Here is a 12,605-nt window from a genome sequence, read left to right as displayed (position 1 = left end):
AAACATACACAATGAGCCTTAGCACAGCCCGTATGTGACATATGTATGGTCAATCAGAGCTGCCATCGTGCATTTCGGGGCCTCTTACATAGCTCAAGGCCTGGGCCGCAAATCCAACCCTGAGTCCATCCACAGAGCCTACCCCGTGTCTGCCCACAGGGCACACCCCCAACCCACCAACATTGAACAGGACTAGAGAGACTAGGGATGAGGGGGACAGAGTAAAACAGGGCTAGTTGCAAAGAGTGACAAAAGGCTAGGGAGAAAGGGCTTGAGGATGACATTTCTAGGGGGACAGAGCCACAGGGGCTTATAGCTTTAACTCCAGGTTACTCTGTTCCCTAAATCCGTTCCCTGACTCTTTTCCTTGACAGGGGGCTAGGAGGGCACAGGGCTAAAGCAAGGGAGATAGAGGGTTATTTAAATGTTTATAATGCCCCTCTACTTACCCGCTTGCTGCTTGTGCTGCCCTAACCCCGAGTCACGTTGTTCTCTGAAATCATACTGTCTATACTGATTGCACTCATAGGATGTATTAAGTTGAGAGAGCCCACTGGTGCCTCCCCATGATGTAGATGGGGTGCTGTGTGTCCACTTCACTTTCCACCACTATTTCATCTAGCACAAACCACTCCACTCCAGCACATGGTATATTGGTGTAGTTGTTTTAAATTCATTGTGCAACTGGTATTTTATTAATAAAATACTAGTCGTAGAACATTTTGCCTAGTCCTAAGCAGACTTCCTCAGGGACCATCTAATTAAAAGCAATACAAATAAACAACGAGGGGAGGTACCAGTGGGTGCTATATATATATATATATATATATATATATATATATATATATATATATATATATATACCGTATTTATCGGCGTATAACACGCACCGGCGTATAACACACACATCATTTTTAGAAGGAAATTCCAGGAAATGTCCCCCCCTCCCATAGTATTCCCCCCCCCTCATCCCATAGTGTCCCCCCCTTTCCATAGTATTCCCCCCTCATCCCATAGTGTTCCCCCCTTATCCCATAGTGTCCCCCCCTTCCATAGTATTCTCCCCCCTCCCATAGTATTCCCCCCCTCCCATAGTATTCCCCCCATAGTATTCTCCCTCCCATCCCATAGTATTCTCCCCCCTCCCCTCCCATAGTATTCTCCCCCCCTCCTCTCCCATAGTATTCTCCCCCCTCCCCTCCCATAGTATTCTCCCCCCTCCCCTCCCATAGTATTCTCCCCCCTCCCCTCCCATAGTATTCTCCCCCACCCCCTCCCATAGTATTCTCCCCCCTCCCCTCCCATAGTATTCTCCCCCCTCCCCTCCCATAGTATTCTCCCCCCCTCCCCTCCCATAGTATTCTCCCCCCCTCCCCTCCCATAGTATTCTCCCCCCCTCCCCTCCCATAGTATTCTCCCATAGTATTCTCCCCCCTCCCCTCCCATAGTATTCTCCCCCCCTCCCCTCCCATAGTATTCTCCCCCCCCCCCCTCCCATAGTGTACTTTCCCTTGTCCCATAATTACTTACCTGTCTTGAAGCGTGGGCCGGCTTCACAGCGCGCACCGCAGTACAGGAACATTAATTTCAGGTTCCGGTTTCCGGCGGGACTGAAAGGAAGTGTGCACAAGTGTGCACACTTCCTTTCAGTCCCACCGGAAACCGGAACCTGAAATTGAAGTTCCAGTACCGCGGTGCGCGCTGAACACCGGCCCACGCTTCAAGACAGGTAAGTAATTATGGGATATCGGCGTATAACACGCACCCACGATTTTTCCCCTATGTTCAGGGAAAAAAAGTGCGTGTTATACGCCGATAAATACGGTATATATATATATATATATATATATATATGTGTGTATATATATATATATATATATATATACACACATATATATATATATATATATATATATATATATATACTGTTTTTCACTTGCTCTTGCTTTGTGCAGTGGGAAATAAGCATGGAAACTTAAGGGCATGTAGGGGAACAAAACTTGCGGGTATTGACTGACTATAAATTAGTTAAGGTAAAGCTAACATTGCACATTGTGCAAATGCTCTTGCTGCTTTGGCCTCTAACAATGTGGCATGTCCCCTTTATTCTACACTGACTACGTCCACATTTTTCTCTGTCCCAGACTGCAACCCTGGAGCTTCTGCCTGCTAGTAAGAAGTAAAGTAGAGGAGCAGAAAAGTGAGTGTTGATGGACGCCAGGGAACTGTTCTCAAAAAGCGTAGAATATTAGTGCCAAGCTCAGGGTGCTGAATCAGTGCTGTCTGCCTAGTCTGCCCAGAGTTGGCTAGCCTGTGGGATTGACAGGCCTTCCAATCCTTTGGGCAGACCTGCTCCCTTTTGTTGGGCAGGTCACCACTTTGGGCAGTGCCAGAGTCAAGGTGTGTGTATGTGTCAATGTGTGTATCTTTGTGTCAAGGTGTGTGTATGTGTCAGCGGGTATCTGTGTGTCAAGGTTTGTATATGTGTCAGTATGGATATTTGAGTGTGTGCGTATATTTCAGTGCGCGTGTGTATGTGTATCTATGTGTCAAGGTGTGTAGATGTGTCATTTTGTTATCTGTGTGTGTGTATCTATCAGAGTGTTTATGTGTATCTCTGTGTTAATGTATGTGTATGTGCCAGTGAGTGTATATGTGTGTACGTGTCAAGGTTTTTGTATGTGTTAGTGTGTGTATTAGTGTCAGGGTCTTTGTATCTGAGTGTATCTGTTTGTCTCAGTGTGTGTGTGTCAGTGTGTGTGTATTTATCAGTTTGTTTATGTGTGTTAATGTGTATGTATATCTGTGTAATTATGTATTTATGTGGCATTGTATGTGTGTATGTGTATACATCCCTGCAAACAAATGCTAATACAACATGCAAAGACACCCTAGCAATCAAACACAAACATTACATAGAAACACACCCATGCATTCAAACTCCAAAATTGTATACAAGCACACCTCTTCATTCAAACACCAATACTGCACACAAATGTACCCCCGCATTCAAAAGCCAACACATCCCTGCAATCAAATGTAAACAATACAAACACACCCCTGTATTAAAACACTAAAATTATATACCCTTCAATTAAACACCAACACTACACACAAAAGCACACCTGCATTTAAGAACACTGCATGCAAACACAGCCCTGCATTTGAATGCAAGTACTACACACAAGTACACCACTGTATTCCAATGGCAACAGCATATACAAATATACCCCTACATGCACATACATACTCTGTACAAAAACATGCTTACATTCAAACACGCAAACGCTGCTCACAAATACAATCTCTGAAAATATGGCAAATGGTAAATCCCTAGTTTGCATAGCATCATGGGAGTTCGACAGGTGGAGATGTACCTTTTGGCCACCCTTGTGCTAGATAGGGCCCAAAAACATTCTTGCACCAGGGCCCTCTCTACATTAGTTATGCCACACTGCTCCAGAATTTGACCTAAAATTTGCAGTACCATTGTCAGTTCCCTAAAACTGCCTTTTAGTGAATTAAACGCATCTGTGGGATTTCAAGTGGATGTAGAGCAATTAGTAACACCATCTTTGCATTCTGAAAATGTTAAAGATTTTTTTTTTTATTACAAACTTTATTTCATTTATATTATTTATATATTAAAAGGACAATCCAAGCATAATAACCACGACTATAGCCCAAGTTCGTGATTTTGTTGCCAACAGTGCCCTGACACCCTCCCAGTATAATTTGCCCAATGTTTTTCAAATACTTGTAAGGAATTAAATGATATTATCTATTACTAAAGGTGATGTTTACCATAGAGAAATAAAGCAGTATATTATTAAAGAATATTTTTTAAAATGCTTTGGTTTTAAAATTGTTCTAGTTTATTAACAGACCTACTATTCCTGGCTGTTTTAAAAAGGAAAGAGTAATTTAAGAAACTGTTTTCCCATAAGCCGTGACCTAAACTCTAACGAACAGATGTTTCTTAAAATAGTTCAATAAATATAAAATCTCTATCCATACATGGTTGTGTTGAATGCATATTAGCTTGGGACATTTTGAGATAATTCATTTTAACAAACCTGATACAATAGGCTAGAGCAAAATACCAGTACTGTATCTTCATAGATATTCAATTTTGGAGGACTTACTTTAAGCAGTTTAAGCATAAGGGCATTGTTTCTTTCGTTGCAAAACTTGGACTAAGAATGCTAAATTTAAACTGTGGCATTTGCAATCATTCCAGTAATTGACTGCTGGGTGGTCTAACCAGAAAAAGAAGTTGCTTTCTCAAACAGGCAACGTTTTCCAAGTGATAGTGGAAATAGAAGCTTTGTCCGAACAAAAATGTTAAATTATTAAATTAGTCAGGTGCACTCAGCAGATTGATGTAAAGTCCAAAGATGTATATTAACCAGTAAAACAAACTACAACCACAAAATAGATACAGTGGCATCACTAGGGTTGGTGTCACCCAGTGCGGTAACTCATGGTCTCACCCCAACCCCCTCCATGTCCCCTAGTTTACCTGTCCCCTCCCTTCCCTCCCTCCCCTGTCCCTTAGTGTTCCTCTCCCCTCCCTCCCCTGTCCGTTAGTTTTTCTCCCCCCTTCCTCCCCTTCCTTCCCCATCCCTCCCTCCCCTATTCCTTAGTGTTCCTCTCCCCTCCCTCCCCTGTCCCTTAGTATTCCTCTCCCTCCCCTGTCCCTTAGTGTTCCTCTTCCCCCTCCTTACCTGTCTCTTATTGCCCCCCATTCTAATTAATGTCCCCCCTTAGTGTTCCTCTCCCTTCTCTTTTAGTGGTCCCCCCTGTCTGTGTTCTTTTTCCCTTGCCTCCCCTGTACCTTAGTAACCCCCATAATGTTCCTCTCTCTCCCCCAGTGTCTCCCATAGTTCCATAGTGTTCTTTCTCCCTCCCCAACCCCTGTCCCATAGTGTTCTTTCTCCCCCCCATCCCATAGTGTTCTTCCCCCCTTCCCCTGTCCCATAGTGTTGTTTCTCCCCCCGTCTCATAGTGTTCTTTCTCCCTCGTCCCATAGTGTTCTTTCTCACCCCCCTCCCCTGTCCCAAAGTGTTCTTCCTCCTTCCCCTGTCCCAAAGTGTTATTTCCTCCCCCACCTGTCCCATAGTGTTCTTTCTCCCTCCCCTGTCCCGTAGTGTTCTTTCTCCCCCCCTCCCCTGTCCCATAGTGTTCTTGCTCCCCCCATCCCATAGTGTTCTTTCTCCCTCCCCTGTCCCAAAGTGTTCTTTCCTCCCCCTCCCCTGTCCCATAGTGTTATTTCCTCCCCCTCCTCTGTCCCATAGTGTTATTTCCCCCCTCCCCTGTCCCATAGTGTTCTTGCTCCCCCCATCCCATAGTGTTCTTTCTCCCTCCCCTGTCCCAAAGTGTTCTTTCCTCCCCCCTCCACTGTCCCATAGTGTTATTTCAACCCCCTCCCCTGTCCCATAGTGTTATTTCTTCCCCTCCCCTGTCCTAGAGTGTTTTTCCCCCCCCTACCCTGTCCCATAGTGTTCTTTTAGCCTGCCTTTACCTTCATTTAAGTATTTAAATTTGACCTTTCACATGCTAAATGTATTTTTGTAGTTTTTAGCGAACAAATATAATATACATCTACTTATAGAAATATACATGAAACTAAGGTTGATAGTAGATCAAACATCATTTAGCAATATTGCAAATCATAGATGATCCAGTAGGGAATTCTACGTCTATCTATCTATCTATCTATCTATCTATTTATCTATCTATCTTATTATTGTTATTATTACTAGCATGTATAGAGTACCAACATATACTACAGCATTTAATAATTGTAGAAAGGGGCTATGAAAAAGCCCCTGCTCAAAAGAGCTTACAATCTATGAGAATTTGAAGTAGGCGGATCAATAATATCTAAACCAATTATTATTCTGTACCCTTGAAGCCATGCAATTAGTAGGAAAAGTTGGGAAGACAGAAAACAATATTATGAAAGAGGAAAGGCAAATATATAATTTCAATTCTTTAACAAAACATGTAAGTGAAAATATAAAAATGATATATATATATATATATATATATATATATATATATATATATATATTCTTATGGATTTTAGAAAAGATTCAATAATCAATTTTTTTCCAATCACATGAATTCATTATGAACAAATATGGGTATTTTTTCCCTGGTAGTCTCCAGTATGTTTATGTGGATCTATTAACAGTAAAAAATAATATTGTACACTTCCATGATTATTTTTCTGTTTATTATTTAGAAGGCTACTGGACACAGAAGATGAGCTCTCCGATATCCACACTGACTCTGTTCCATTGGAAGTAAGAGACTGGTTGGCATCCACCTTCACCAGAAAAATGGGAATGAGAAGAAGAAGGCCGGAAGAAAAGCCAAAGTTCCGAAGTATTGTCCATGCTGTCCAAGCTGGAATATTTGTTGAAAGGTGAGTTAAACATATTTTCTAGTTCCACTAGTATATCACATTATTATGTAATGTTAAACAAATGAAAATATGTACCGGTAACTAAAAATAGCATAACTAACTAGTATTCTGGAAATCACCAAACAACGGCAAATAAAATATAGTAAATCCATTTTTCACACACAAAAAAAACCTATATGGTAAGATAACAATTGGGATGTCTGTGATTGGACGATCAGAGAAAGTCTTGGATGGGAAGAAGGGGAGGGCTTGCAAGAGATCTGCAGCTTTTGCAAGAAAAACACCCAATGAAAAAAATGCATAATTAAATGCATGCATGTTTTTACTGGATTATTTATACTAAAAAGTTATTGTTTTTGTATTTGGTGGATGAAGTGTCCCTTTAAGGTCTTCTTAATTCTAAATGGTAATTCAAACATAGAATCTCTGATAACTTAGTGACGGTATAATACATTTACATGACAAGCAATGAAGGAGTTCAGTGAGTAGCTACCTCTTCCTTTACTAAATGCACAATGTAATTACCAGGTAAGTGTAGCTTAAGAGCCCTGTTCCTTTCTCAAACCATTGTTCTGAAGGTAGAAGGCAAAAGATACATTTGTAATCAAAATTATGCAGCAATCCACTTTGAAAATCAGATTTATTATCAAAATGTAAACTTTCAGCCGTTTGCTGTGAACAAATTAAACAAAAGCAATTGAAATAGTTCAAAACAACAAATGCTTCAAGTTGTTTCCCAAAATGTTAATTTATAAAAATGTAACTTATAATGAGATCTCCAGTCTCAAAATTATTCAACCCCGTGAATAGAATCCCTCACAACAGCACAAATATACAAAACAGATGTTGTGTGAAGCACACCTGATACAATTAATCAAGGGCTTCATTAGGTGCACCAGTTGTGCTTGAGCTGGAACACTTGAAATACCTGAACTGGCTAGGGGTTAGTTGAGTGTCACCTTTGACTGCATGTTAGAAATATGGCTAATTCAAAAGAATGGTCCACAAAGTTAAGAGAAGAGACCATTGCCCTTTAGAAACAAGGAACAGGGTACAAAAAGATAGAGACGGCACTGGATGTTCTTAGAGACACCGTCGGAAGCAAAGTTTTCAAGTTCACGGAACAGTGGTTACACTATCTGGATGGGGCAGAATAAGGAAGCTATCAATGGCTGCAATCAGAATTCTGAGAAGGCAGGTTGTGAAAAACCCTTGAGTGGTGGCAAAAGACCTGGTGGCAATAGGCACTGAGGTTTCAGTGAGCACAGTAAGGTGCATTCTAAACGCAGAAGGTTTCCATGCCAGAACTCCAAGATGTACCCCACTACTGACCAAAAAGCACAAGAAAAGTCATATCTAATATGCTCAAAATCCTATAAAAATGCCACAGATGTTTTGGGATTCTGTTATGTGGAATGATGAAAGAAAAATTGAACTTTTCGGCCCAATGGATCAGCGGTATGTCTGGAGGAAGAAGAATGAAGCATACGCTGAATAGAACACTTTGCCTGCAGTTATGCATAGTGGTGGCTCAGTGATGTTCTGGGGCTGCTTTGCATACTCTGGCACTGGAAACCTGCAGCATGTAGAAGGCAAGATGGATTAATTAAAGTGTGAGAAAATCCTAGGAGAAAACATCATGCTGTCTGTGAGGAAGCTGAAGCTTAGACATCATTGAACCTTCCAACAAGACAATGATCCCAAGCATACCTCACATTTCACTAAGGCTTGGTTGCAGAAGAAGTCCTGGAAAATTCTACAGTGGCCATCACAGTCACCTGACTTGAAACACATAGAAAATATCTGGTGGGATTTGAAGAAGGCAGTTGCAGCACGCAAATCCCAGAATATTACTGAATTGGAGGCAACTGCTCATGAGCAATGGGCTAAGATTCCTCAGGAAGGCTGCCAGAAACTGCTGTCTGGCTATACATCTCGTTTGCAGCAGGTCATAACAGCAAAAGGTGCTCAACTAAGTACTAAATATGCTTGACGAAAAGGGGTTGAATAATTGTAGAGTCATTATGAGTAGCATTTTCAGTTGGATTTGGGGAAACCTCTTGAGCATTTGTTGTGTTGAGCTATTTCAATTGCTTTTGTTTGATTTGGTCATTGCAAACAGCCGAAAGTATAGACAATAAACCTGATTTCCCATTGTGGTTAAAACATTTTGATCACAACTGTACATAGCATACATGACATCCACAGACTAAAGGCTTGTTTCCAACCTTGACCCCGAGTTATTACTTTTTCCAAATGATTCAATACTGTTGATATATCAGAAGTCACCATTAAAGTAAAAAGGGATTTTTGTAAATAAATCATTTGGAATATATTTTTTAACCGCATTGAATCATTTGAAAAGCTTATTAAATTGAATTTGCAATCAGTCACTATTAACAACATCTGGTATTTAACAGCAGCTGCTATTTACTGATGTTTCTAACTGCCAATACATCTACTTGCAAAGATTCCAAATCAGTGCAGATTATCAATTTGCTGGTAAGCACAGAGACACGTGCTTTTCAAATTGTCACAATAGCAACGACACCTTACCGGTAAAAAAAAAAAAGGCTTACCTTGAGCATGCGTTCATCACCCTCTTAACTTTAGCAGGAGAGCGCAACAGTGTATACAGTGTATAACATTGTGATTTAATATAAGGTTTGAGGTTCATTTCTGCAAAAGGAATTGCTCATTTGAATTAAACATACACTTTACTTGGAAAGGGAGCATAATTTTCAACTAAGTAAATCTGGCAGTCAGTGAACAGCTGTTGTAAATAGTAGCCACGACATTGGAAATGATCCCCACGTGTTTCAGGCCCCTGGAAATGTTACCACCCAGCAATGACCCCGAAGTTAATTGCTGGTTTTCTTATCACCCATCAATCCAGTAGCAGAACTAAAACATGAGAAGTTCTGTGAGAAGAACTTACTTAAAACTGTGTGCTGTAATGTGTCTAACAAACTGCCAAACATAAATACACATGATTATCACAAACAAACATTTATGCACCGCAACTTTATTTGGCTTATGCTTATTTATATTTAAGTACAGTATTTATTCTAACATTTTAGAATTTATACTAGAATAACACTAGAGGTCAGCTGAGCAGATGTCAAAACAAATATTTTGTAACAAAACCAATGTGCTGGATTGCAAAAAAAAGCAATGCAGTAAAATATATTTTTTTTGAACAACCCATGGGAGCATTAACCAATGGGTTCGCTTCTCCCGTCACAGCAGAGAGAACTGCAAGCAGAACTTGAAATAACTATAAATAGAACCCCTCACCCCCCCCCCCCCCCCCAAACCTCCTTATTAGCCAGTCACCTTATCAATGCTTTCCAGGCCAATATCTTTGTAGGCCCAGTTAAGGTTCAGTATCTTTTCCTTGAAGATTCAGCAAACAACACAAAATTCAAGAGTAGGGCAGGTGTACAGTTTGTGTTAGTTAGTATAATCTTAGGGGTAGGGTTTGTGTAGGATTAGGGGTAGGCATGATTTAGGATAAGTGTTAACTGGCAAAATAAATTCATGTTGGCTGTTGGATTATTAGCTAAATAGTTACCTCAGTGTTGATAGTCTTTGCGAATGTGAGTGTGATAGTGGGCCATTAGTACTCACTAATGAGTTTATTGTATTTTTGGAACAAACACATAGCACAAGTTTTAGTTTCTGTTTTGGTTCAAATGTTGGACAATTGTCTTCGTCATTAGGTTAATGAAGTGGTTTTGATGTACAGTGAGGGAAAAAAGTATTTGATACCCTACTGATTTTGAAGGTTTGTCCATTAACAAAGAAATGATCAGTCTATAATTTTAATGGTAGGGGTATATTAACAGTGAGAGACAGAATAACAAAAAACAAATCCAGAAAAACACATGTCAAAAAATGTATAAATTGATTTGCATGTCAATGAGTGAAATCAGTATTTGATCCCCTATCAATCAGCAAAATTTCTGGCTCCCAGGTGTCTTTTATACAGGTAACGAGCTGAGATCAGGAGCACAAAGGGAGTGCTCCTAATCTCAGCTTGTGACCTGTATAAAAGACATCTGTCCACAGAAGCAATCAATCAATCAGATTCCAAACTCTCCACCATAGCCAAGACCAAAGAGCTGTGCAAGGATGTCAGGAATAAGATTGTAGACCTACACAAGGCTGGAATGGGCTACAAGACCATGACCAAGCAGCTTGGTGAGAAGATGATAACAATTGGTGCAATTATTTGCAAATGGAAGAAACACAAAATAACTGTCGGTCTCCTTTGGTCTGGTGCTCCATGCAAGATCTCACCTTGTGGAGTTTCAATGATCATGAGAATCGTGAGGAATCAGCCCAGAATTACATGGGCGGATCTTGCAATGATCTCAAGGCAGCTGGGACCATAGTCACCAAGAAAACAATTAGTAACACACGACGCCGTGAAGGACTGAAATCCTGCAGCGCCCACAACATCCCCCTGCTCAAGAAAGCATATGTACAGGCCTGTCTGAAGTTTGCCAATGAACATCTGAATGATTCAGAAGAGAACTGGGTGAAAGTGTTGTGGTCAGATGAGGCCAAAATCAAGCTCTTTGGCATTAACTCAACTCGCCTTCTTTGGAGGAGGAGGAATGCTGCCTATTACCCCAAGAACACTATCCCCACCGTCAAACATGGTGGTGGAAACATTATGCTTTGGGGGTGTTTTTCTGCTAAGGAAACAGGACAACTGCACCGCATCAAAGGGACGATGTACAGGGCCATGTACTGTCAAATCTTTGGTGAGAACCTCCTTCCCTCAGCCAGGGCATTGAAAATGGGTCGTGGATGGTTATTCCAGCATGACAATGACCCAAAACACACAGCCAAGGCAACAAAGGAGTGGCTCAAGAAGAAGCACATTAGGGTCCTGGAGTGGTCTAGCCAGTATCCAGACCTTAATCCCATAGAAAATCTGTGGAGGGAGCTGAAGGTTTGAGTTGCCAAACGTCAGCCTCGAAATCTTAATGACTTGGAGAGGAGCTGCAAAGTGGAGTGAGACAAAATCCCTCCTGAGATGTGTGCAAACCTGGTGGCCAACTACAAGAAACGTTTAACCTCTGTGATTGCCAACAAGGGTTTTGCCACCAAGTCGAAGGGGTCAAATACTTATTTCACTCATTGAAATGCAAATTAATTTATAACTTTTTTTACATGCCTTTTTCTGGATTTTTTTTCTTTTGTTATTCTGTCTCTCACTGTTAAAATACACCTAAGATTAAAATTATAGACTGATCATTTCTTTGTCAGTGGGCAAATGTTCAAAATCACCAGGGGACAAAGTACTTTTTTCACTCACTGTATAGATAATGGCCCTACATTCTTAATGCTCAATTATTTGCTATGTAGGAGTTAAATTACTGTATTTATTCAATACACCTTCCCAATTCTCCCATGATTGAGATACACATTGCCTTCCTAAAAAAAGAGTCTACACACTTCCTGAAAAGAAGTCAAACTTTTTTAGCTTCACTTATTCCACAGTCTGTTTAATTTAGAATTTCTTAGCACCTGTTCTGTTAATAGAGCATGCAAAAGCCTCTTGTCTGTGACTACAGTTCACAGAGCAGAGATACGAAACACACTGCACTGTAAGACCGGATTGAAAATGAAACCATCTTTTTTAAGCAAGCTGTGTGAATCACAGCAAAGTGTGGCTATAGCTGCCTTAACAGAAACACAAATGATTTAGGATTTAAATGGCAAATTGGACAGTGAGACTGCAGGGGCATGATATATAACGGTACATCAAAATTCTTCATTAAAGCAACACTCCATTGGCCAAAAAAAGAAATAATTGCTTTAGTAGATATGTTCAATGCATTTTTTTTGGGGGGGAGGGGGGAGAAGGAGGGGGTATACCTATAAAGCAGCTTGCAAAAGCTTCTAATGTTTTGTCTGCAGCCTTTGCAAGCCCTCCCCTTCTTCCCCTGTAGGCTAATTGGGGATGCTAACAAAAATGTCTGTTAACCTCCCCGTCTGTCTGATTGACAGCTGGGGTGGCTTTTCTGCAATTATTTATGAAAGTGCTAATTTCAAATAGAAATAACTGCAATAAAAATTAGCATATCCTGACAAAGAAAGCTTTGTGTGTGTGACGAGTGTTCAGCAAAGCTATAGTTGTTATGGTTCTTAAGATGTT

General features: G+C 40.7%; 1 protein-coding gene across 2 annotated transcripts in view; it reads left to right on the top strand.

Moving 5' to 3' along the window:
* The window catches only part of PDE1A (phosphodiesterase 1A), a 314,453-nt gene that overhangs the window by 208,819 nt on the left and 93,029 nt on the right, over positions 1-12,605 (top strand). For both annotated transcript variants that reach the window (XM_063428688.1, XM_063428689.1), the window contains exon 3: positions 6,251-6,433. In XM_063428688.1, the coding sequence (XP_063284758.1) occupies positions 6,251-6,433 (183 nt within the window). The remainder of the gene's footprint in view (positions 1-6,250; positions 6,434-12,605) is intronic.

This window comes from Pelobates fuscus, chromosome 8 (assembly GCF_036172605.1).
Source record: "Pelobates fuscus isolate aPelFus1 chromosome 8, aPelFus1.pri, whole genome shotgun sequence".
Lineage (NCBI taxonomy): Eukaryota > Metazoa > Chordata > Amphibia > Anura > Pelobatidae > Pelobates > Pelobates fuscus.
Note: the sequence above shows the minus strand (reverse complement) of the source record. Positions and strands in the feature narration are given on the sequence as shown.